Source organism: Ovis canadensis, chromosome 2 (genome assembly GCF_042477335.2).
Source record: "Ovis canadensis isolate MfBH-ARS-UI-01 breed Bighorn chromosome 2, ARS-UI_OviCan_v2, whole genome shotgun sequence".
Classification (NCBI taxonomy): Eukaryota; Metazoa; Chordata; class Mammalia; order Artiodactyla; family Bovidae; genus Ovis; species Ovis canadensis.
The window spans coordinates 35,938,363-35,961,597 of NC_091246.1; the positions used below are offsets into that span (position 1 = coordinate 35,938,363).

The window sequence follows — 23,235 nt, forward strand, 5'->3', positions numbered from 1 at the left end:
GCAGCTTAGCTGTTGAGTCTTCATTCTTGTGAATCTAGAGCTGGAAATGTGGTAAAAGGGATCCGGAAGAAGCAACCCAAGTAAGCAGAAAATTGGAAAATCTATGTATTGGAGTGTTGAGGCAATCTGCCTGTAAGTTAAATTTTATAACCAATTAATTAGCAACTAGTTGCCTGATGACAGGACTTCCTTGACTGGATTCCGTACGTTATTTCATTCAAACACATTCTCTTTACATCATGTTATTCTGTCTTACGTCTCTAAAAGTGCTCTTTTAATAGAATTTTTAATATGTTTTTTCAAGTGATTGGCATTTTACAAAACAGCTCATGCTTTAGCCAAATGAGAACATTTTAAAAATCATTCATTACTATAGCTGGGACAAGTTTTTCATAACTAAGTTGTAACTAAAAATATTTATGTAGGAAACATTCTGTGCAAAATTCTTAAAGAGATGGGAATACCAGGCCACATTACTGGTCTCCTAAGAAACCTATATGGAGGTCAAGAAGCAACAATTAGAAGTGGACATGGAACAACAGACTGGTTCAAATTGGGAAAGGAGTACGTCAAGGCTGTATATTGTCACCCTGCTTATTTAACTTATATGCAGAGTACATCATGCAAAATTCTGGGTTGGATGAAGCACAAGCTGGAATCAAGATTGCTGGGAGAAATATCAACAACCTCAGATATGCAGATGATACCACTCTAATGGCAGAAAGTGAAGAGGAACTAAAGAGCCTCTTGATGAGGATGAAAGAGGAGAGTGAAAAAGCTGGCTTAAAATGCAACATTCTGAAAACTAAGATCATGGCATCTGGTCCATCACTTCATGGCAGATAGGTGGGGAAACAATGGAAACAGTGACAGACTTTATTTTCTTGGGCTGCAAAATCACTGTGGATGGTGACTGCAGCCATGAAATTAAAAGATGCTCCTTGGAAGATAAGCTATGACAAACCTAAACAGGGTATTGAAAAGCGGAGATAATTGCTTTGCCGACAAAGGGGTGGGTCCGTATAATCAAAGCTATGATTTTTCCAGTAGTCACGTATGGATGTGTGAGTTGGACCATAAAGAAGGCTGAGTGCCAAAGAATTGATGCTTTTGAATTGTGGTGCTGGCAAAGATTCTCAAGAGTCCCTTGGACAGCAAGATCAATCCTAAAGGAAATCAGCCCTGAATATTCATTGTAAGAAATGATGCTGAAGCTGAAGCTCCAATACTTTGGCCACCTGATGCAGAGCTGACTCATTGGAAAAGACCCTGACACTGGGAAAGATTGAAGGCAAAAAAAAGAAGGGGGTGACAGAGGATGAGGTGGTTTGATGGCATCACTGATTTAACAGACATAACTTTGAGCAAACTCTAGGAGATAGTAAAGGACAGGAAGCCTGCATGCTACAGTTTATAGTGTCGCAAAGAGTCAGACACAACTGAGCAACTGAGCACAGGACCATTTTCTAGATTTACCAGCAGGAGAGAGTAGGTCTGAAAGTGTATTTCTGAAGATGAGTAAACTGAATTTTACTGGTTGTAGAACATAACTCAAAGGGGGCTATCGTAAACATGCCTAAATATTAGAAGTTTTAAGTTATATTGTGGCATAAACTAGAGGTTTACTTATGGCTTTTCCCCCTCTTCTCTTTTCCTGGTGGTTTTTCCTTTGTAATTTAATCTTTCAGCCTCTTCTGACAGGTTTCTGGTTTTTCTGGTTGTATATTTCTTTTTTATTTTCAAGTTTCTTGGCCACGCCACAAAGCATGTGGGATCTTAGTTCCATTCCATAGTTCCATTCTTAGATCCATTCTTAGTTCCATTCCTTAGTTCCAGGAATGGAACCCACGCCCAGTCTTTTTTTTCTTAAGCTGCTGCTGCTGCTAAGTCACTTCAGTCGTGTCCGACTCTGTGCGACCCCATAGATGGCAGCCCACCAGGCTCTCCCGTCCCTGGGATTCTCCAGGCAAGAACACTGGAGTGGGCTGCCATTTCCTTCTCTGATGCATGAAAGTGAAAAGTGAAAGTGAAGTCGCTCAGTCGGGTCCAACCCTTAGCGACCCCATGGACTGCAGCCTACCAGGCTCTTCCGTCCATAGGATTTGCCAGGCAAGAGTACTGGAGTGGGGTGCCATTGCCTTCTCCATTTTTTTCTTAAAGCATTACATTTATTTTTAAAATTAATCTGTTTATTTATTTTTGGTTGCACTGGGTTTTTGTTGCTGCACAGGCTTTCTCTAGTTGCGGAGATTAGGGGCTACTCTTCATTGCGATGTGGCAGGCTTCTCATCACGATGGCTTCTGTTGTTGTGGAGCACAGACTCTAGGTGCAGGGGCTTCAGTAGTTGCAGCACACCAGCTCAGTAGTGGCAGCTGACAGGCTCTAGAGCACCTGCTCAGAAGTTGTGGCGCATGGTGTTAGTTGCTTCTCGGCATGTGAAATCTTCCTGGACCAAAGATCAAACCCATGTTCCCTGCATTGGCAGATGGATTCCTGTCTACTGTGCTACCAGGGAAGTTCCCTGGTCGTATATTTCTTGGGCCTATAAACCTTAGGCTTATGACTTTTATATATCCACAGTTCCTGATATAAACCTTTAAGACACTGATGCAGCTGGACAGAGTTCCAAATGTAGACCTTACTTCTGATGTTCTGAGGATAAATTTAGTTAGTAACTACTCAAAAAGTGCTTATGAATTATGAAAAATATGTAGTTTTAAGGGTTAGGATGGGGAAGGGCTCATCCTACTTTGAAAACATTTTACAGGTAGTAGAATCCATATTGTAGCTGAAAACAAATCCATTCAAGGAACAGATAAACATGTAACATACTTCTCATCCTTTAAATAGAGTCTGGGAGCTCTGTTAGGATTTTCAGTCATTTATTTTAAACTGATTTTAAATGTAAATTTCTGTTTTATAGAGCGAGATGGGGAAGGCATTGTGGAAACTTTAAAAAATTATGAAGATAAAATCCAGCAGCTGGAGAGAGATCTATATTTCTATAAGAAAACCAGCAGAGATCTGAAGAAGAAACTCAAGGAACTGATAGGGGAAGCATTTCGGCGGCAACTAGTACCATCAGAAAGTAAGAAATTTAGCATTACCTATTGCACCAACACCATAGCACGATTTGCCATGGAGCCTCTCTCAACTGATTGGATTATTTAGAATCCTGTCTCTGTAACAAAAATAGTTGTCTAGTCTATGTGTAAGACAGAACCACTGGATAAAAGAATAAAAGAACAAATGTATATGTGTGTAGGAAATGATCATTTATTGGATTGTCTACCATGTACCAGGGATTCCTATATTTTCTAACTCACTAAAATTCTTAGTTCAGTTCAGTTCAGTCGGTCAGTTGTGTCCGACTCTTTGCCACCCCATGAATCGCAGCACGCCAGGCCTCCCTGTCCATCACCAACTCCCGCAGTTCACTCAGACTCACGTCCATCGAGTCCGTGATGCCATCCAGCCATCTCATCCTGGGTCGTCCCCTTCTCCTCCTGCCCCCAATCCCTCCCAGCATCAGAGTCTTTTCCAATGAGTCAACTGTTCGCATGAGGTGGGCCAAAGTACTGGAGCTTCAGCTTTAGCATCATTCCTTCCAAAGAAATCCCAGGGCTGATCTCCTTCAGAATGGACTGGTTGGATCTCCTTGCAGTCCAAGGGACTCTCAAGAGTCTTCTCCAACACCACAGTTCAAAAGCATCAATTCTTCAGTGCTCAGCCTTCTTCACAGTCCAACTCTCACATCCATACATGACCACAGGAAAAACCATAGCCTTGACTAGACGGACCTTAGTCGGCAAAGTAATATTTCTGCTTTTGAATATACTATCTAGGTTGGTCATAACTTTTCTTCCAAGGAGTAAGCGTCTTTTAATTTCATGGCTGCAGTCACCATCTGCAGTGATTTTGGAGCCCCCAAAAATAAAGTCTGCCACTCTTTCCACTGTTTCCCCATCTATTTCCCATGAAGTGATGGGACCGGATGCCATGATCTTCGTTTTCTGAATGTTGAGCTTTAAGCCAACTTTTTCGCTCTCCTCTCTCACTAACCCTAAATATAGGATAGCTGTTGTTTTCCTGTTTTGTAGGAAATGAAGCCTTCTGATTATCATAAAAAGTAAAATAAATAGAGAATAATGAAGATAAAATAATACTGTATGTATTTCTAAGATCACTCAGGTTTTTCCATATTGTAACCTCTGGAAATTCAAAAATATAATAAAACCATTGTTTAGACTAGGATGTTTTCTTGCATAATTTTATGTAGATATGTAGAAATACCACCTTCCTCAATGAAATGATAAAACATGACAAAGAACTTTGCAAAAGCAAAAACTGCCATGAAGGTGATATATCTATGATTAAAACATATTGTCTTTAAGCCCACCAGTAGAAAGCAACCAATATCTCTAAAATAATACATTCTCTTTTTATAAAAAAATTTAGCCTTCCTTTAGAGAAAGTATTCTTCTAATAAGTTAAGAATGGTTTTGAAAGTTGACTTTACAGTCTTTTTTAGAAACACAACTACTTTGTACCTGTAAAGAAAACTATTGGGTTGTTAAAAAAATTTATTCAGGATTTTCTGTACCAGCTTATGAAAAAACCTGAATGAACTTTTTGCCCAACCCAGTACTTAAAGATGATTACAAGAGGTAAACAGTACACCTGAAACTAATATAATGTTACATATCAATTATATTTCAACTTAAAAGATAATTATAAAAACTGAAACCATAAAAAAGAGTCCAGTAGAGAATGATATATGTGTATAATGAAAAGATGTGTGCTGAATATATAATGTAAGCAGAATTAACATAGTTTTAAATCTTAAAACTCAGTAATATTTTATTTTTCTGTTGCTGTTATTTTGTTTTTTAATTAATTTATTTTAATTGGAGGCTACTTACTTTATAATATTGTAGTGGTTTTTGCCATACACTGACATGAATTAGCCATGGGTGTACATGTGTTCCCCATCCTGAACCCACCTCCCACCTCCCTCCCCATCCCATGCAGTGCACCAGCCCAGAGCACCTTGTCTCATGCATGGAACCTGGACTGGAGATCTATTTCACATATGATAATATACGTGGTGCTGTATATTCCGTGCTGTTCTCTCAGATTATCTTACCCTCACCTTCTCCCACAGAGTCTAAAAGTCTGTTCTTTACATCTGTGTCTCTTATGCTGTCTTGCATATAGGGTCATCATTACCATCTTTCTAAATTCCATATATATGCATTAATATACTGGATTAGTGTTTTTCTTTCTGACTTACTTCACTCTGTATAATAGGCTCCAGTTTCATCCATCTCATTAGAACTGATTCAAATGCATTCTTTTTAATAGCTGAGTAATACTCCATTGTGTATATGTACCACAGCTTTCTTATCCATTAATCTGCCAGTGGACATCTAGGTTGCTTCCGTTTCCTGGCTATTGTAAACAGTGCTGTGATGAACATTGGGGGACATGTGCCTCTTTCAGTTCTGGTTTCCTCGGTGTGTATGCCCAGCAGTGGGATTGCTGGGTCATATGGCAGTTCTATTTCCAGTTTTTTAAGGAATCTCCACACTGTTCTCCATAGTGGCTGCACTAGTTTGCATTTCCACCAACAGTGTAAGAGGGTGCCCTTTTCTCCACACCCTCTCCAGCATTTATTGTTTGTAGACTTTTTGATAGCAGTCATTCTGACCAGCGTGAGATGGCACCTCATTGTGGTTAAAACTGAGTAATATTTTAGAAAAGTAGTTCTAATGCTACTTTATATTTATTGTATGTATCATTTATAGGCATTTTCCCAAACAGTTCTATTTAGTCCTAAACTCGGTAAACTGGTATATGCTAACCCCATTTTTAGATGTGGGAATTAAAGCTTAGCGTGGCCCAGTGACTCAAAATCAGACCAGTAAATAGAACATGGTCTAAGGTCCCTGGTTTTCTAACTCCTGGTTCTGTGTTCTAGTAAAAAGTCATTTTAGGATAGAGATGTGATCAAACATACTGATTCTGCCAAAGAGACCAACCTTTCTGATTTCAGTGTAGTAATACAGAGGTATTTACTCATATAAGTAAAACATTTACTTGAAATTCTTCCTGTGACATATAGCTGAACCTTTTACTTGAAATGCTATCTGCAAAAAATTAAAGTGTAAACAGGTATTAAGTAGGGAACAAAGCAATTAGCGTAAAGCCATTTTTGCTTTAAAAATACACTTTCAAATTTGAGATATCTGAAATTAGCTGTTTACTATTTAAAAGGCCCATTTTTATACTCCTGAGTCCACTAGACATCTCTTAAAATGACAGTGTGGTGTATGGTGGTAAACAGGCTTAAAAAACCTAGATCTTCATCATGCTCTTTAATGAAACAAACACAAAAAGCTAAAAAAAATGTTAAATAATCTTGGAGATGTGTAAAGTGAGGATAACTCATATCTTACCAACTTACCTGGGAAGTCTAGTCTTTTTTTTTGACCTTGTAACTTGCAGGATCCTAGTTCCCTGACCAGGGATGAAACCCAGGCCCCTGGCATTGAAAACTCAAAGTCCTAACCACTGGACTACCAGGGAATTCCTGGAGGTAGACGTCTTAATGATGTTGAAGATGTTATCTCAGCTAATTTGCTATTTCCCCTAGAACCATCTTAAATATCTTTATTTTTAGCTATAAAAAGTAATATATATAAAAAGTAAATTAAAAAAAATAAAGAAAAGAGGGAAAAAAGTAATATATAGTCCTTATAGAACTTTGAAAATATAGAAAAAAAATCAGAAAAAATTACCCACAATTCTACCCACAACTATTAATATTTCAGCGTAATTCTTTTCAGTGATCTCTTTATGCTTTAAAAAAATTCATTCAGATTCATATTGGTGAAATAGCTTATACTATATCGTATTTCAAAATGCTGCTCTAATATAATGGAACCCTTCTCCACGTTCCAACATGCTAGAGGCTGTTCACTTTGGAGACCTGCTGCGGATATGGGAATGGCCTGGCATGAGATTTTTTTAAATGAAACCATTTGAATTATAAAATATAGCTGTGTAAGTATATAAAATTTTGAGTTCCCTAAGCTATAGAGAGTTGTTTTTTAAGCTCTTTTTTAAAAAATAAATATTTATTTTAATTGGAGGCTAATTACTTTACAATATTTTATTGGTTTTGCCATACATTGACATGAATCCACCACGGGTGTACATATGTTCCCCATCCTGAACCCCCCACCTCCCTCCCCATCCCATGCCTCTGGGTCATCCCAGTGCACCAGCCCTGAGAATCCTGTATCATGCATTGAACCTGGACTGGCGATTCATTTCACATATGATAATAAACATGTTTCAGTGACATTCTCCCAAATCATCCCACCCTCGCCCTCTCCTACAGAGTCCAAAAGACTGTTCTATACATCTGTGTCTCTTTTGCTGTCTCACATACAGGGTTATTATTACCATCTTTCTAAATTCCATATATATGTGTTATTATACTGTTTTGGTATTTTTCTTTCTGGCTTACTTCACTCTGTATAATAGGCTCCAGTTTCATCCACCTCATTAGAACTGATCTAAATGTATTCTTTTTAATGGCTGAGTAATACTCCATTGTGTATTTGTACCACAGCTTTCTTATCTATTCATCTGCTGATGGACATCTAGGTTGTTTCGATGTCCTGGCTATTATAAACAGTGCTGCGATGAACATTGGGGGACACATGTCTCTTTCAATTCTGGTTTCCTTGGTGTGTATGCCCAGCAATGGGTCATATGGCACTTCTATTTCCAGTTTTTTAAGGAATCTCCACACTGCTCTCCATAGTGGCTATACTAATTTGCATTCCCACCAACAGTGTAAGAGGGTTCCCTTTTCTCCACACCTTCTCCAGCATTTATTGCTTGTAGACTTTTGGATTGCACCTATTCTGACTGGAGTGAAATGGTACCTCATTGTGGTTTTGATTTGCATTTCTCTGATAATGAGTGATGTTGAACATCTTTTCATGTGTTTGTTAGCCATCTGTATGTCTTCTTTGGAGAAATGTCTGTTTAGTTCTTTGGCCCACTTTATGATTGGGTCGTTTATTTTTCTGGAATTGAGCTGCAGGTGTTGCTTGTATATTTTTGAGATTAATTCTTTGTCAGTTGTTTCATTTGGTATTATTTTCTCCCATTCTGAAGGCTGTCTTTTCACATTGCTTATAGTTTCCTTTGTTGTGCAGAAGCTTTTAATTTTAATTAGGTCCCATTTGTTTATTTTTGCTTTTATTTCCAATATTCTGGGAGGTGGATCGTAGAGGATCCTACTGTGATTTATGTCAGAGAGTGTTTTGCCTATGTGCTCCTCTAGGAGTTTTATAGTTTCTGGTCTTACGTTTAGGTCTTTAGTCCATTTTGAGTTTATTTTTGTGTATGGTGTTAAAAAGTGTTCTAGTTTCATTCTTTTACAAGTGGTTGACCAGTTTTCCCAGCACCACTTGTATATTCTTGCCTCCTTTGTCAAAGATAAGGTGTCCATAGGTGCGTGGATTTATCTCTGGGCTTTCTTTTTTGTTCCATTGATCTATATTTCTGTCTTTGTGCCAGTACCACACTGTCTTGATGACTGTGGCTTTGTAATAGAGCCTGAAGTCAGGCAGGTTGATTCCTCCAGTTCCATTCTTCTTTCTCAAGATTGCTTTGGCTATTTGAGGTTTTTTTGTATTTCCATACAAATTATGAAGTTATTTGTTCTAGCTCTGTGAAAAATACTGTTGGTAGCTTGATAGGCATTACATTGAATCTATAGATTGCTTTGGGTAGTATACTCATTTTCACTATATTGATTCTTCCAATCCACGAACACGGTATATTTCTCCATCTATTAGTGTCCTCTTTGATTTCTTTCACCAGTGTTTTATAGTTTTCTATATATAGGTCTTTTGTTTCTTTAGGTAGATATATTCCTAAGTATTTTATTCTGTTTGTTGCAATGGTGATTGGAATTGTTTCCTTAATTTCTCTATTTTCTCCTTATTAGTGTATAGGAATGCAAGGAATTTCTGTGTGTTGATTTTATATCCTACAACTTTACTATATTCATTGATTAGCTCTAGTAATTTTCTGGTGGAGTCTTTAGGGTTTTCTATGTAGAGGATTATGTCATTTGCAAACAGTGAGAGTTTTACTTCTTCTTTTCCAATTTGGATTCCTTTTATTTCTTTTTCTGCTCTGATTGCTGTGGCCAAAACTATGTTGACTAGTAGTGGTGAGAGTGGGCACCCTTGTCTTGTTCCTGACTTTAGGAGAAATGCTTTCAGTTTTTCACCATTGAGGATAATGTTTGCTGTGGGTTTGTCATGTATAGCTTTTATTATGTTGAGGTATGTTCCTTCTATTCCTGCTTTCTGGAGGGTTTTTATCATAAATGGATGTTGAATTTTGTCAAAGGTTTTCTCTGGATCTATTGAGATACTCATATGGCTTTTATTTTTCAATTTGTTAATGTGGTGTATTACATTGATTGATTTGTGGATATTGAAGAATCCTTGCATCCCTCTGATAAAGCCCACTTGGTCATGATGTATTTAATGTGTTGTTGGATTCTGATTGCTAGAATTTTGTTAAGGATTTTTGCATCTATGTTCATCAGTGATATTGGCCTGTAGTTTTCTTTTTTTGTGTCATTTTTGTCAGGTTTTGGTATCACAGAAGAAATCAAAAAAGAAATCAAAATATGCATAGAAATGAATGAAATGAAAACACAACAACCCAAAACATGTGGGACACTGTAAAAGCAGTGCTAAGGGGAAGGTTCATAGCAATTCAGGCATACCTCAAGAAACAAGAAAAAAGTCAAATAAATAACCTAACTCTACACCTAAAGCAGCTAGAAAAGGAAGAAATGAAGAACCCCAGGGTTAGTAGAAGGAAAGAAATCTTAAAAATTAGGGCAGAAATAAATGCAAAAGAAACAAAAGAGACCATAGCAAAGATCAACAAAGCCAAAAGCTGGTTCTTTGAGAGGATAAATAAAATTGACAAACTGTTAGCCAGACTCATCAAGAAACAAAGGGAGAAAAATCAAATCAATAAAACTAGAAATGAAAATGGAGAGATCACAACAGACAACACAGAAATACAAAGGATCATAAGAGACTACTATCAGCAATTATATGCCAATAAAATGGACAACTTGGAAAAAATGGACAAATTCTTAGAAAAGTACAATTTTCCAAAACTGAACCAAAAAGAAATAGAAAATCTCAACAGACCCATCACAAGCACAGAAATTGAAACTATGATCAGAAATCTTCCAGCAAACAAAAGCCCAGGTCCAGATGGCTTCACAGCTGAATTCTACCAAAAATAAACTCTTCCAGAAAAATTGCAGAGGAAGGTAAACTTCCAAACTCATTCTATGAGGCCACCATCACCCTAATAATTCCAAAACCTGACGAAGATACCACAAAAAAGAGAGTTTTATATATATAACTCTCTCTTTATATATATAAACTATATGAATGAAGTATTATATGCTTAATAATCAGTATCCTAGTTAACACATAACAGTTTTAGTATTCAGTTGATTGGGTTTCAGTGGTCATCTTTTCATTGCCTGCCTGCCAGACTTTATATGCTTTGAATATTTTTAGTATTTCCAAGTAGCAAAGAATTACTCTTTTGACTAAAATATCTTGGTCACTTCTTGATCATGCTTCCAGCCCAGTGCATCTGTTTTCTAGCATTTTGTGAGGATAAAATCAGTTAATATGGACATGCAATCCATGTACTTGTTTAACTATTTAAAACTATCCTTGTATCAATTAATTTATTTAAATGTCACCCATTAATTAAAAATCTAATAGACTTAGCTATGAGTGATGGAGGACCTAAAGCTGAATAGAACTCAGGTCCTTGTCAGGGAGCTGACAGTCTCATGGTGGGGTCAGTTGTAAACCAGAGCAGAGCCAGTAAATGATCTATCAGAGGTTAAAATCTAAGGACCATAGTCTTCCTCAGTAGGCCTGAGGTAGGCTTCATGGAAGAGATGGCCACCCTGGTGCAACTGATATTGACAGAGTATCCTCATATCAATTTAAGTCACTTATGAAACTATGTGTTAGGATATTAAAGTCAGAAGATCTGGTTGGGATCCTAATTTTTACTGCCAGTGTAATCATAGATGAATTAAATCTTTTTTTAGTCTGTTCCATTAGTGGTGAAATTCTGGAAAAGGGAAACTGTATTGTGAGGAATTTAAGTGGGCTTGGGAGTGAACCTTTCCATTGAGCCCATCCCTGCCCTTTCTCTTATGATCTTTAAAAACTAAGATGCCTGGCTTCCTCCCCCAGACACTATGACCTCTGGGCATCAGGATTTCTTTTTTCATTGAAATATAGTTGATTTACAATATTGTGTTAGTTTCAGATGTACAGTAAAGTGATCCAGACACACACACACACACATACACACACACACACACACACACTCAGTTGGTAAAGAATCCATCTGTAATGCAGGAGACCCCAGTTTGATTCCTGGATCGGGGCGATCTGCTGGAGAAGGAATAGGCTACCCACTCCAGTATTCTGACCTGGAGAATTCCATGGACTGTATAGTCCATGGGGTTGCAAAGAGTCGGACACAACTGAGTGACTTTCACTTATCACTTATATACACACACACTCTGTTTCATATTCCTTCCTGTTATAGGTTACTAGGCATCAGGAGTTTTAAAAGTTTCCAGGTGACACTAATGTGCAGCAAACTTTGGAAGCCACTGTGATCGACTTTGTACCTGCTAATTCCATTTGAGGATCTATGTCATTTGCCAGTTCAGGTTTTTTGTTTTTGAGAATTTTAAAAACTAGAAAATCAATCCCTTTTTTTTTTTTATTGAGGTAGAGTTGATGTATGATGTTATGTAAGTTTCAGGTGTACAACAGAGTTATTCTCAATTTTTAAAGGTTATATAGAAAATCAATTATATTTTAAACCAGGTTCACAAACTGAAACGGCTGCAGGAGCCAGGAAGCCAGAGTGAGCAATGGGGCTACAACGGCCGTCCACACTGGCAGGGGCAGCTCTTCTCTGGCTGCTGTTGCCAGGCAGAAATTGTTAGTTTCTCTCCTTTTCCTATAAAATCCAGAAATCTGTATTTTTATGTGAAACTTTTCACTTTTTAAGTTTTGCATCACATATTATTTTATAGGCTAAGTAAAACAAATCTGTGGGCCAGATTTGGCTTTGGAGCTGCCAGTGTGCACCTTCTGTTTTTAAGCTTGATATACGCAGGACCAGAAGTGTACTAATTGCCTCATCAACATATGTTAAAGTTGGCATTTTTCTTTGCGTTAGGTCTAGTACCTATATGGACTTTCTTTAAGTTTTGTCTTTGATATTAGATGTTTCTATGATTTGACGGCCTCAAGCTTTGCTGTCTTCACTCACTCCTATCAGTCATTCCAGCGGGATGGTCCCTTCTGAGGGGTATGCTGTCATTTCCATTTTGATGGTGAGAGCTGTGGTATGTACCCCAGAGTATGCTCAGATGGAAGAACCCTGCTCTCTTGCTTGGAGTCCCAACCAAGACTAGATTTTCACACATACCGCTACCCTGGTGGCTCAAAGGTTAAAGCGTCTGCCTGGAATGCGGGAGACCCGGGTTCGATCCCTGGGTAGGGAAGATCCCCTGGAGAAGGAAATGGCAACCCATTCCAGTACTCTTGCCTGGAGAATCCCATGGAGGGAGAAGCCTGGTAGGTAGGCTACAGTCCATGGGGTCGAAAAGAGTCGGACATGACTGAGTGACTTCACTCACTCATGCCAAGTCAGAAGATTCCCTGGAAATATGACCAGGATTTGGGCCGTAATTCACCAGTGGCAAGCCCAGCAGAGGCAGGTGTGAAAGCTCCACAGAGGCCGAAAGGACTCCTATGTTTCTATGGGTGCCAAAATCGCTAGAAAATTTCAATTTTGTTCCATTAATAAAGAATTCTGAGTTATTCACATGCAAATGCCTCTAAGTGAAATAATTCATTTTTACACTTAAGTCACTTAACAACACAAGCTGGAAGACATAATTTATATTGCATGATACTATGATTAAAACACCTGTTTTTAAGGAAACCTCTAATTATTTTTCTGCTTTTTTGATTACTTTTAGATCATGATGCTGGAGATGGAGTTCAGAACCCAGAAAAAGCCGGCCTGGCTTCAGAAGAATTAAAATGGGCATCCAGAACTGAAAGTATGAAATTAAGTGGAAGGGAAAGACAATTAGACAGTTCCACAAGCAGTTTAAGAACACAGCCAAATCCTCAGAAGCTCTGGGAAGATGGCCCAGAATTACCTCCAATGTATAGCTCTGTAGCACCCACTAGTGGGCATTTGTTAAGCAATGAGGACAAAACCGAAATAGATGAAAATCAGTTTACAAAATCTAACAGTCGACCATCATCCCAAATTCAGCCAGTCAGAAATGTGGGACAGCTGCATGGTGTCACACCTGTAAAGTTGTGTCGCAAAGAGTTACGCCAAATTTCTGCCTTGGAACTATCATTACGACGTTCCAATCTTGGGGCTGGGGTTGGATCTATGACTGCTGATTCCCTTGAAGTAGCTAGGAAAGTGAGTGACTTAAAAACCTAGGCATTTAATAAGAAAAACTTTAATTTAGAAGATGTGTAAGATTCCTTTTTCTAACCTGTTAAAAATTAAATTTTAAGTTCACTAGCTCTTCCCTCAGGATGAAGAAGGAGAGGAAGGAATCCTTTTGTATACTGTGAATGTGTGTTTTCTTCCAAGATTGTTTTGCTCTAATTATTATATAAACTTCAGTTTGGAATTAAGAACTAAATACTGATTTGCCCAACAAATACAGCTTGTACATTTTCATAGTTTTCAATCACAGAAAATATCCCGTTTTATTATTTTGTTACTTATGTTATTTTTGTTAGTTTTTCAAACTTTCACTTGTAAAATAAAGCTTTTTCTTTAACTAACTAATGTTTGAGTGGAACAGCAGCAAAATCACCCTGATTTATGGAAGTCTGCTCCATTAGAGTAACCCACTTTCTTACTGACTCCAATTTTTCTTATCTGATGCTGCTAATGTTTTCTTTTGTTCTTTCTTCTGTTGCTATTGACCCTGACCATCTTACCTGGCACCCAAACTGTTGTCCTGTGCTCAAAGACTTCTAATTTCTAGCCCCTAGGGAGTAGGATTCCTTGGTCCCACTGGTAAAAACTAGTTCCTATAGGAAAAGAAAATCAAACCAAAACTAACTTCTAAATTGGTGAATAGTTTTTATATCTCTAAAGTATGGTATTAAAAATAATTTAAATTATGGATTAAATAGACTTCTGTGGACTTAACTGGGAATGGAACCATAATATATAATGTTGGCCAATTAGAAACTGCTTCATCCAGCAAATTTACAAACGAAGTTAGAAATTTAATTTGTAACAGAGCCTATTTGAAGCCAGACTGGTTTTAAGCCAGGTTTGTATTTTTTTTTTTTGTCTTTGGTTTATATGATATATACTTAATGTATACCATATATAATGTGTGATATATGTGTATTGTTTTGCTAAGTCATATCCAACTCTTTTGTGACCCCATGGACTGTAGCCCACCAGGTTCCTTTGTCCATGCGATTTCCAGGCAAGAATATTGGAGGGGTTGCCATTTCCTTCTCCAGGAGATCTTCCTGACCCAGGGATTGAACCCACATCTCCTGCACTGGCAGGCAGAATCTTTACCACTGAGCCACAGGGAAGACTGCTATGTGTATAAAATGGCACAAGGCCAGTGTCTTAAAAAAGCATATCAATCATATGTTTAATAAGTACAGGTTTATTAATGAAGGTCCTAATTTTAAATTCCTTATAAGATTAAGTACTATTTAGAAATAATTCATATAAGAATATATTTTAACTTTGGAATTCTGCTGCCTGCCCAAGAAATTGACACATACTTGTTTTATCTGTGGAAATACAAATGCATTTTCTAAAAGTCAGCTCACTAACAAAACAATAAAATTTATATTAAACCAACAATGAGTAGATTTAATAATGCAAATGTGAACTGACTTCTAAATAACAAATATATAATTTTTCCCCTTTTTGGTTAAACATATATCCTTTATGTGCTATGATGGATTTCATGTACATACTCAAACACACATGTTAAGAATGACCTGAATAATATATTCTAGGAATGAAACTTTTGTCTTTCTATTTAGTCAGTGCAGTTACAAAGGAAACAAAATTTTAAGGCACCTCTCCAAAAGCAAGTACATTTTTCTTACATATACCACTAATAAATTTTACTCTTATTTCACATGCTGTCCTTAAGTCTGAACATTTTGTCGTTGTGTTTGCCTTTTTGCATGTATGAAATATGTGGGGGTTTTTTGTTCATTATATTTTTTCCACCTATAACAGCATTTGGAAAGAAAGATTATTTGCCTCCATAAAGTACTAGTTCCTTCCCTACCTCCAGAGTGTTGTAGATAACGGGTTGGAGAACTCTGAATATGGGAACCGAGAGTAGCAAGAACATCAGTGAAGGTGCTTTTGTGCTTTAATGTTTGTTTTCTTTTGCTAATGTTTTTTTCCCCCTCAGTTCTTCATATCTTCATGAAGTCAGGGTCCAAGAAGTCAGCAAAAAATATATATATATATGATCTTCCGTAATGTGGACTTGATTGCCATTGGCTTGTTTGTAACAGCCCAGGTCAATAAAGTGATAAATGCTAATTTAAGGATGGGCGTCTTATATTTTAAAACAAAAGGTCTTATACAGAGTCTTAGAATGAATTGCTAAGGAGTCGAGTCCTTAATGGGATTTAGGTTCTGTAGGCACAAATTCTTACACATTAAATGACATGACATATGTCATTAAAGTATGACATGTTTTGCTCTTTGATTTATTTCCTTAGGCACATACTTAAGATTTTTATAAAACACTAGAGTATTAATAATTAAAGTTCATTGCCCACTCATGTACATAATTCCTCTCTCAACTGGAAACTTTTAAAGTACTCATGTGTATTTTACATTATAAGTTATAGCTGGCTCCCTTGACTAATACTGATAAAACATTTCTATTTTCAAAAATTGAGAGTGAAGCTGAGTGAGATCCTTCCATGATAAATGCATTGGGTATGCAGTATTTTGAGCTCATCTGGGCAGTAGTGTTCAAAGAGTGTGTATGGGAGCATCGGTCTAATGGGAGAAGTATTTTATCACTGTCATTGTTTCCCTGATGCTGATAATAAAAAAGTAGACTGACTTTTCATAAGTTTTATTGGTTTTAAATTCTCTCCAAATAATGCACCCCTCAGTGCTTGCAGCAGGGGTGCCTACTTCCATTCCTTGCTTTGGAATACAGAGCATGCATGACACCACATACTGGAGTAGTGTTTGATTTTTATAATGCTATTTTCATTTTGACCCAAAAATACCCCAATGTGGCAGTAATTAGAATGAGAAATTATAGAAAGAAAGCTCGGGAAAACTTGATGTTTAGCATTGGCTTTTGATATTTTACATAGTTCTTATTTGTCCCTTTTTAATCTCTCTTTTCCTAGAAATTTCCACAATGCATCAACAGAATAGCCACTATTTGAAATGCTAGCAGTGTGATTTAATTGAACCCAAATATATTGACTTAGATTTAGGTATTGGTTTCTGTTGGTAAATTATTATACAACACACTACTACTGAGTTACCTCTGTACTACCTGAAGAGAAAAACACAACAATCTCACACTTGGTTATAACAAGCAAGATCCTTATATGCCCAAGGAACAAAACCATTCATAACAGAAGACTAGAAAACTAAACATTTAAAAATACTTGTGCTTAAAGCAGAACAAAAGCAATATATCAGTGAAGTGAAATAATATTTTCACACTGTATTATTGGGTTTTCAAGCTTATTACAGTATATGTTGTTTAGTCACTAAGTCATGTCCCACTCTTGTGATCCTATGGACTACAGCCTTCCAGGCTCCTCTGTCCATGGGATTTCCCAGGAAAAAATACTGGAGTGGATTGCCATTTCTTTCTCCAGCAGATCTTCCCAACCCAAGGATGCATCTCCTGCATTGCAGGCAGATTCTTTTGCCACTGAGCCACCAGGGAAAGCAAAATAGATTTTTCAAGTCCAAAGTGGTAAATATTGTTCGAAATTATTTGATCTGAGAGATATCTTAAAAGAAATACTTCTTGGGAATTCCCTGGCAGTCCAGTGATTGGGACTCTATGCTCTCACTGCCAAGGACCTGGATTTGATCCCTAGTCAAGGAACTAAGATCTCACAAGCCTTTCAACGTGGCAAAAAAACCCCACCACTTTTTGAACCTTGCCCCAAGTAACAACAACAAAATATAGGTAAATTATGGCTTACTTACCCCTCACTCCCCAGAGTTCCAGGATTCAAAAAGCTCTGATAAAAACAGGAGAAAAAAAGAGCTTTATTTTAAAGCATTCCATAGGCCAGCAAGGAATTTTCAAAAATATTTTGAAAGAATATATTTTATCTCTCTTGCAACAACACAAACTTAACTTCAATCATGGGCTGTCTCTAAACCCTGAAGAATACTCAAGTTGGTACTGAATTCGCCATTTGAAAATAGACACATCCCAGTTTTTACACCAATTCCTCCTCTTATGAATATTGTTTATTCAGGATTATGTGAAAAGACACTCTAGACTGAACATGGAAATTGTGAAGCCATTCAGTAGAGAATTATAAGAAAGTATTTTGGATAAATTTTGTCGGCCATAACAAACTGAAGAATAAAACTTAGATGGTTACCACCAAAGAACCACAAATAGTATCCCAAAGCACGCACTGTAGGCAGAATTTACAGAATTTATCTTCGTAAAACAATACTTACCTATTTTGCTTAATTTTTCTTTACAAAATATCCCTAAATTTTTCTACTGAAAAAAAGTCTTCCATTCGTGATTACAAACCATCAGCTATTAGCCTTCCTTGAGAGGCTGAACTTACTTTTGTTTGTGGCCTGCAGTGGAGCATCACTGTCCACCAAGAAAAGGAGTGAGGAGTTAATCTGAACTCAACTGACTGATAATTTTGGTAATTTGTAAGTATTAAAATTGTCGGATTAGGCAGCATTTGAATTGTTCCATTAGAACCCTGGGAATAAGCCTGTTTTACAGGAATTTCCCAGCCAGCACTGGGAGACCCTTGGCTGTAAAATGACCAGAACATGATCAGAGTGATCCAGGTTATAATCTTATTAATGGAGTACATTAAATAATTATATCTTCTAAAGCACCAAATAGACATTTTTTTTAGAAAAAGCAATTTATGAGCCACTCCTTATATTTAAAATCAAAATCTTATTTTTCAAATGCAACTCTATTTAATAAGTGGGCAGCAAAACTACTATTTTTACTATATGTAAATAGCCTGTTTATCCATTAAATATATAAAAGCACTTTGAAGACTAAAGCATCATATATGTTTATGGTAGAATTATTAAGTTTTCCATAGAGCTGACTGTCAAAATGGAATAACTGTAGGACAAATGTGGTTGCTTAATTTATATTAAACATTTTAAACTCTCAGAGGTTTAATTATATATGTTAGCAATAGCAGAAATAACTATTCTGTGGCAAATTGCATGTGAATTCTATTCTCACAAGAAAATATTTTAAAGATTTGGCTGTCTATTTTTATAGGCCTAAGAAGTAGTTCTTACGGGCTCTGCTGATAGCTGAGACAGTAAAGAATCCACCTGCAATGTGGGAGACCTGGGTTCAATCCCTGAATTGAGAAGATCCCCTGCATGGCAACCCACTCCAGTATTCTTGCCTGGAGAATCCCCATGGACAGAGGATCCTGACAGGCTACAGTTCATGGGGTTGCAAAGAATCGGACACAACTGAGTGACTAAGCGCAGCACAAGAAGTAGTTCATGACTATTTGATTTATGAACAAAAAATATGTTTTTCTCTGGGTTTTTAGCCACCAGTTTTGGGCTATTTGTTACTTATTTCTTTAGTAACAATTACATTTTTGAGTTATTGATGATCCCTCTGGCTAGAAAATAACTTCCTTAAACTGAAAAGTCTGCCTTCCATTTGGTAAATATTTTAAGCTTAATTTTTTACTCTGGGAAACTGAAGAAGTTAATTTTTTGGTACGTGAATAAGTATGTGATCAAATTAACAGCAAAGTCAGGCTTTTGAGGGTTTGATACTCTTAGCTACTATATACGAAAAGTATATTAAAATTATATCTGACATTACCAATGGTGAACTTCTCTGTTAATATCCTGAGGAAAGTTCATTTCCCTTAGTTTGAAAGTATCTGCCAATGTTAAGGAATATTTTGTCTCTAATTTGATCAAAGCACCCATAACCTGTACAGCCAAGTAGTCAAAGAGAAGGCCAAGACTTTGAGAGTAATGGAACATACAATCAGAAGTATTCCAGTGGATTGTGAACAAATAAATCGGAGGGTAAGAATACTAATGTATGCTTTTCCTGAAAGAGTTACCTTCAGTGGGTACTGAGGTCCTCTTCAGTTCAGTTCAGTCACTCAGTCGTATCCGACTCTATGTGACCCCATGAATTGCAGCACACCAGGCCTCCCTGTCCATCACTAACTCCCAGAGTTCACCCAAACTCATGTCCATCGAGTCGGTGATGCCATCCAGCCATCTCATCCTCTGTCGTCCCCTTCTCCTCCTGCCCCCAATCCCTCCCAGCCTCAGAGTCTTTTCCAATGAGTCAACCCTTCGCATGAGGTGGCCAAAGTACTGGAGTTTCAGCTTCAGCATCAGTCCTTCCAAAGAACACCCAGGACAGATCTCCTCTAGAACGGACTGGTTGGATCTCCTTGCAGTCCAAGGGACTCTCAAGAGTCTTCTCCAACACCACAGTTCAAAAGCATCAATTCTTCGGCACTCAGCTTTCTTCACAGTTCAACTCTCACACCCATACATGACCACTGGAAAAGCCATAGCCTTGACTAGACGGATCTTTGTTGGCAAAGTAATGTCTCTGCTTTTGAATATGCTATATAGATTGGTCATAACTTTTCTTCCAAGGAGTAAAGTGTCTTTTAATTTCATGGCTGCAGTCACCATCTGCAGTAATTTTGGAGCCCCCCAAAATAAAGTCTGACACTATTTCCACTGTTTCTCCATCTATTTCCCATGAAGTGATGGGACCGGATGCCATGATCTTCGTTTTCTGAATGTTGAGCTTTAAGCCAACTTTTTCACTCTGTTTCACTTTCATCAAGAGGCTTTTTAGTTCTTCACTTTCTGCCATAAGGGTGGTGTCATCTGCATATCTGAGGTTATTGATATTTCTCCTGGCAATCTTGATTCCAGCTTGTGCTTCTTCCAGCCCAGCGTTTCTCATGATGTACTCTGCATAGAAGTTAAATAAGCAGGGTGACAATATACAGCCTTGACGTACTCCTTTTCCTATTTGGAACCAGTCTGTTGTTCCATGTCCAGTTCTAACTGTTGCTTCCTGACCTGCACATAGGTTTCTCAAGAGGCAGGTCAGGTGGTCTACTATTCGCATCTCTCAGTAAGGTTTATTACAAAGTTCACTATCTCACTAGTCACGGAGAAAGGAAACTAGATGTAAGGACCTGAATATGTGAGTTTAATTGGCCAGGCTTGTGCTTAGTCGGTCAGTTGAGTCCTACTCTCTTGCGCCAGGCTACGCAAACCAAAAGACCCTTCAGAACCAGGCCAGTACCCCAGGATTTAGTTCTCTTGTTGGGGAAGAATCTATGCCTATCTCAAAGGGTGGGTGAGCTGATAAAGTGACTCATAAATTCTGAAAACATCACAAAAGCATCTACAGACAACAGAGGGAAATTTTCTATAGATATTTAATTTATAAGCATTTTCCCTGCTATATGTTTTCTATTAACCTTTTATTATTGAGGATAGAACCGGGAACTAAAAGCTCTATCACTCAACGTAGTTACATTCTGGTGCTAACATTCTGTGGAGGAATAATGCAGAGTAATGGAACAGATTATCAAGAATGATTTTTTTTTTAGTATGGAAATTGTTTCTGAGTTAGGGAAACACACACAAAGTTGTGAAAACTAGATGTAAGCTCACTGACTTAAAGGTTGCTTTTCAATTGACCTAATTCATGCATGCTCAAAAGGGGCAGGTATCATAAACTGCATCTGAACAAAAATCACATCTAGCCAGTTTTTGTGGGAGGGGAAGAGCACTGACTAATTTTGCTGAGCCATTTTGTCCTTTCATAAACAGGAAACTGTTCTAGATCTACTTTGATCTCTACAATTGCTTAGGACTTATTTCAAATTCAGGATCACATTTCACTTACAAATTTTAAAATAGAGATGTAATTTATGTAACATAGAACTTACTATCTTAAAGTGCAGGATCATATTTCACTTAAAAATTTAAAAACAGAAATGTAATTTATGTAACATAAAATTTACCATCTTAAAGTACATAATTAAGTAATTTTTAGTATATTCACTATGTTGTGCATCCTTATTAATTCCAAAACATTTTCATCATGCCCAAAAGAAAGTGTCTCTGTTAGCAGTCAGCTCTAATCTCCGTTTTTCCCCATCCTGACGGGGGAAAGATTGAGGGCAGGAGAAGGGGGTGACAGAGGATGAGATGGTTGGATGGCATCACTGACTAAATGGACATGAGTTTGAGCAAACTCAGGGAGACAGTGAAGAATAGGGAAGCTTGATGTGCTGCAGTTCATGGGTCGCAGAGAGTCAGAGACGAATGAGCGACTGAACAACCACCATCCCCTGGCAACCACTAACCTCTTTCTCTCTGTGGAATTGCCTATTTTTGACATTTCATGTATCCTTTAGCATATGACTTCTTTCCTTAGGTTGTTTTCAAGATTCATTCATGTAGCCTAAAACAGTATTTCATTCTTTTTTGTGACTGAGTAATAATCCATCGTGTGGATATATCACAACTATGTTTAGCCATCCATGTGTCGATGGACATTTGTAATGTTTCTTTTTGCTGTTATGAATAACTATGCTATGGAATGCTATAAACATCTGTGTACAAGTTTTTATGTGAGTATGTTTTCAGTTCTCTTGGTTATATGCTTAAGAATGGAATTTCTGATTCACGTGGTAATTCTATGTTTACCTTTTGAAGAGACTGAAAAACCATTTTCCACAGCCACTGCACCATTTTACATTCCCACCAGCAGTTACAGTGGGTTCCAGTTATTTCCATTTCCAACAACACTTGTTATTGTCTGTCTTCTTATTTTAGCCATCCTAGTGAATGTGAAGTGGTATCTCACTGTGGTTTTGAGTTACATTTTTCTAATGAATGATGATTTTTTTTCATGTGTCTATTGGACATTTATTTATGTTCTTTGGATAAATGTCTATTCAAACCCTTTGCCCATTTAAAATTGAGCTGTGTTTTCAGTGTTGTAAGAGCTCTTTATATATTCCAGATATAAGTCCCTTATTACATATATGACTTGAAAATATTTTCTCCAATTCTATGTTGCCTTTTTACTTCCTTGATGATGTCCTTTGCATTGCTGAAGTTTTTTCTTTTGATGAATTTCTATTTATTTTCTTCTTTTGGTGGTTTGTGCTTTAGTTATCGTATCTAGGAAACCACTGCCTAATTCAATATCACACAGATTTATACCCATCTTTCCTTCTAAGAGTTTTATTGTTTTAGTTATTACCTTTATGTCTTGGGTCCATTTTGAATTAATTTTGTACATGGTGTGAGGTACAGGTCCAACTTCATTCTTTTGCATGTGGATATCAAGTTATCTCAGCACCGTTTGTTGAAAAAAACTATCTTTAATTTATTGAGTTATCTTAACACCCTTGTTAAAAACAAGTTGACCATAGAGGTTTGAGTTTGTTTATGGACTTTTGATTCTATTCCATTGGTTTGTGTTCTTATGCCAAGACCACACTTGTTTACTGTAGCTTTGCAGTAAATTTTGAACTTGGGAAGTGTCAGCCTACCAGCTTTGTTCTTTTTCAATACTGTTTTGGCTACCGGGGGGGTCCCCCTTGAGTTTGAACATAAATTTAGGGACAGCTTATCCATTTCTGCAAAAAAGGCCTGTTGTAATTTTGATAGGAAGTACATTGAATTAGTTGCCACATGTGGAAAGTATTGAGATCTTAACAAGTTTTCCAATCCATAAACATGGTCTATCTTTCATTTATTTAGGT

The 23,235-nt window shown here is 37.3% G+C and overlaps 1 protein-coding gene across 12 annotated transcripts in view; it reads left to right on the forward strand.

The window, feature by feature from the left end:
- The window catches only part of KIF27 (kinesin family member 27), an 89,777-nt gene extending 74,020 nt beyond the window's left edge, over positions 1-15,757 (forward strand). For all 12 annotated transcript variants that reach the window (XM_069573912.1, XM_069573917.1, XM_069573918.1 and 9 more), the window contains 2 exons: positions 2,925-3,089; positions 13,161-15,757. In XM_069573912.1, coding sequence (XP_069430013.1) covers positions 2,925-3,089; positions 13,161-13,645 — 650 coding nt within the window. In that variant the 3' untranslated portion in view covers positions 13,646-15,757. The remainder of the gene's footprint in view (positions 1-2,924; positions 3,090-13,160) is intronic.
- Positions 15,758-23,235: the final 7,478 nt, after the last annotated feature.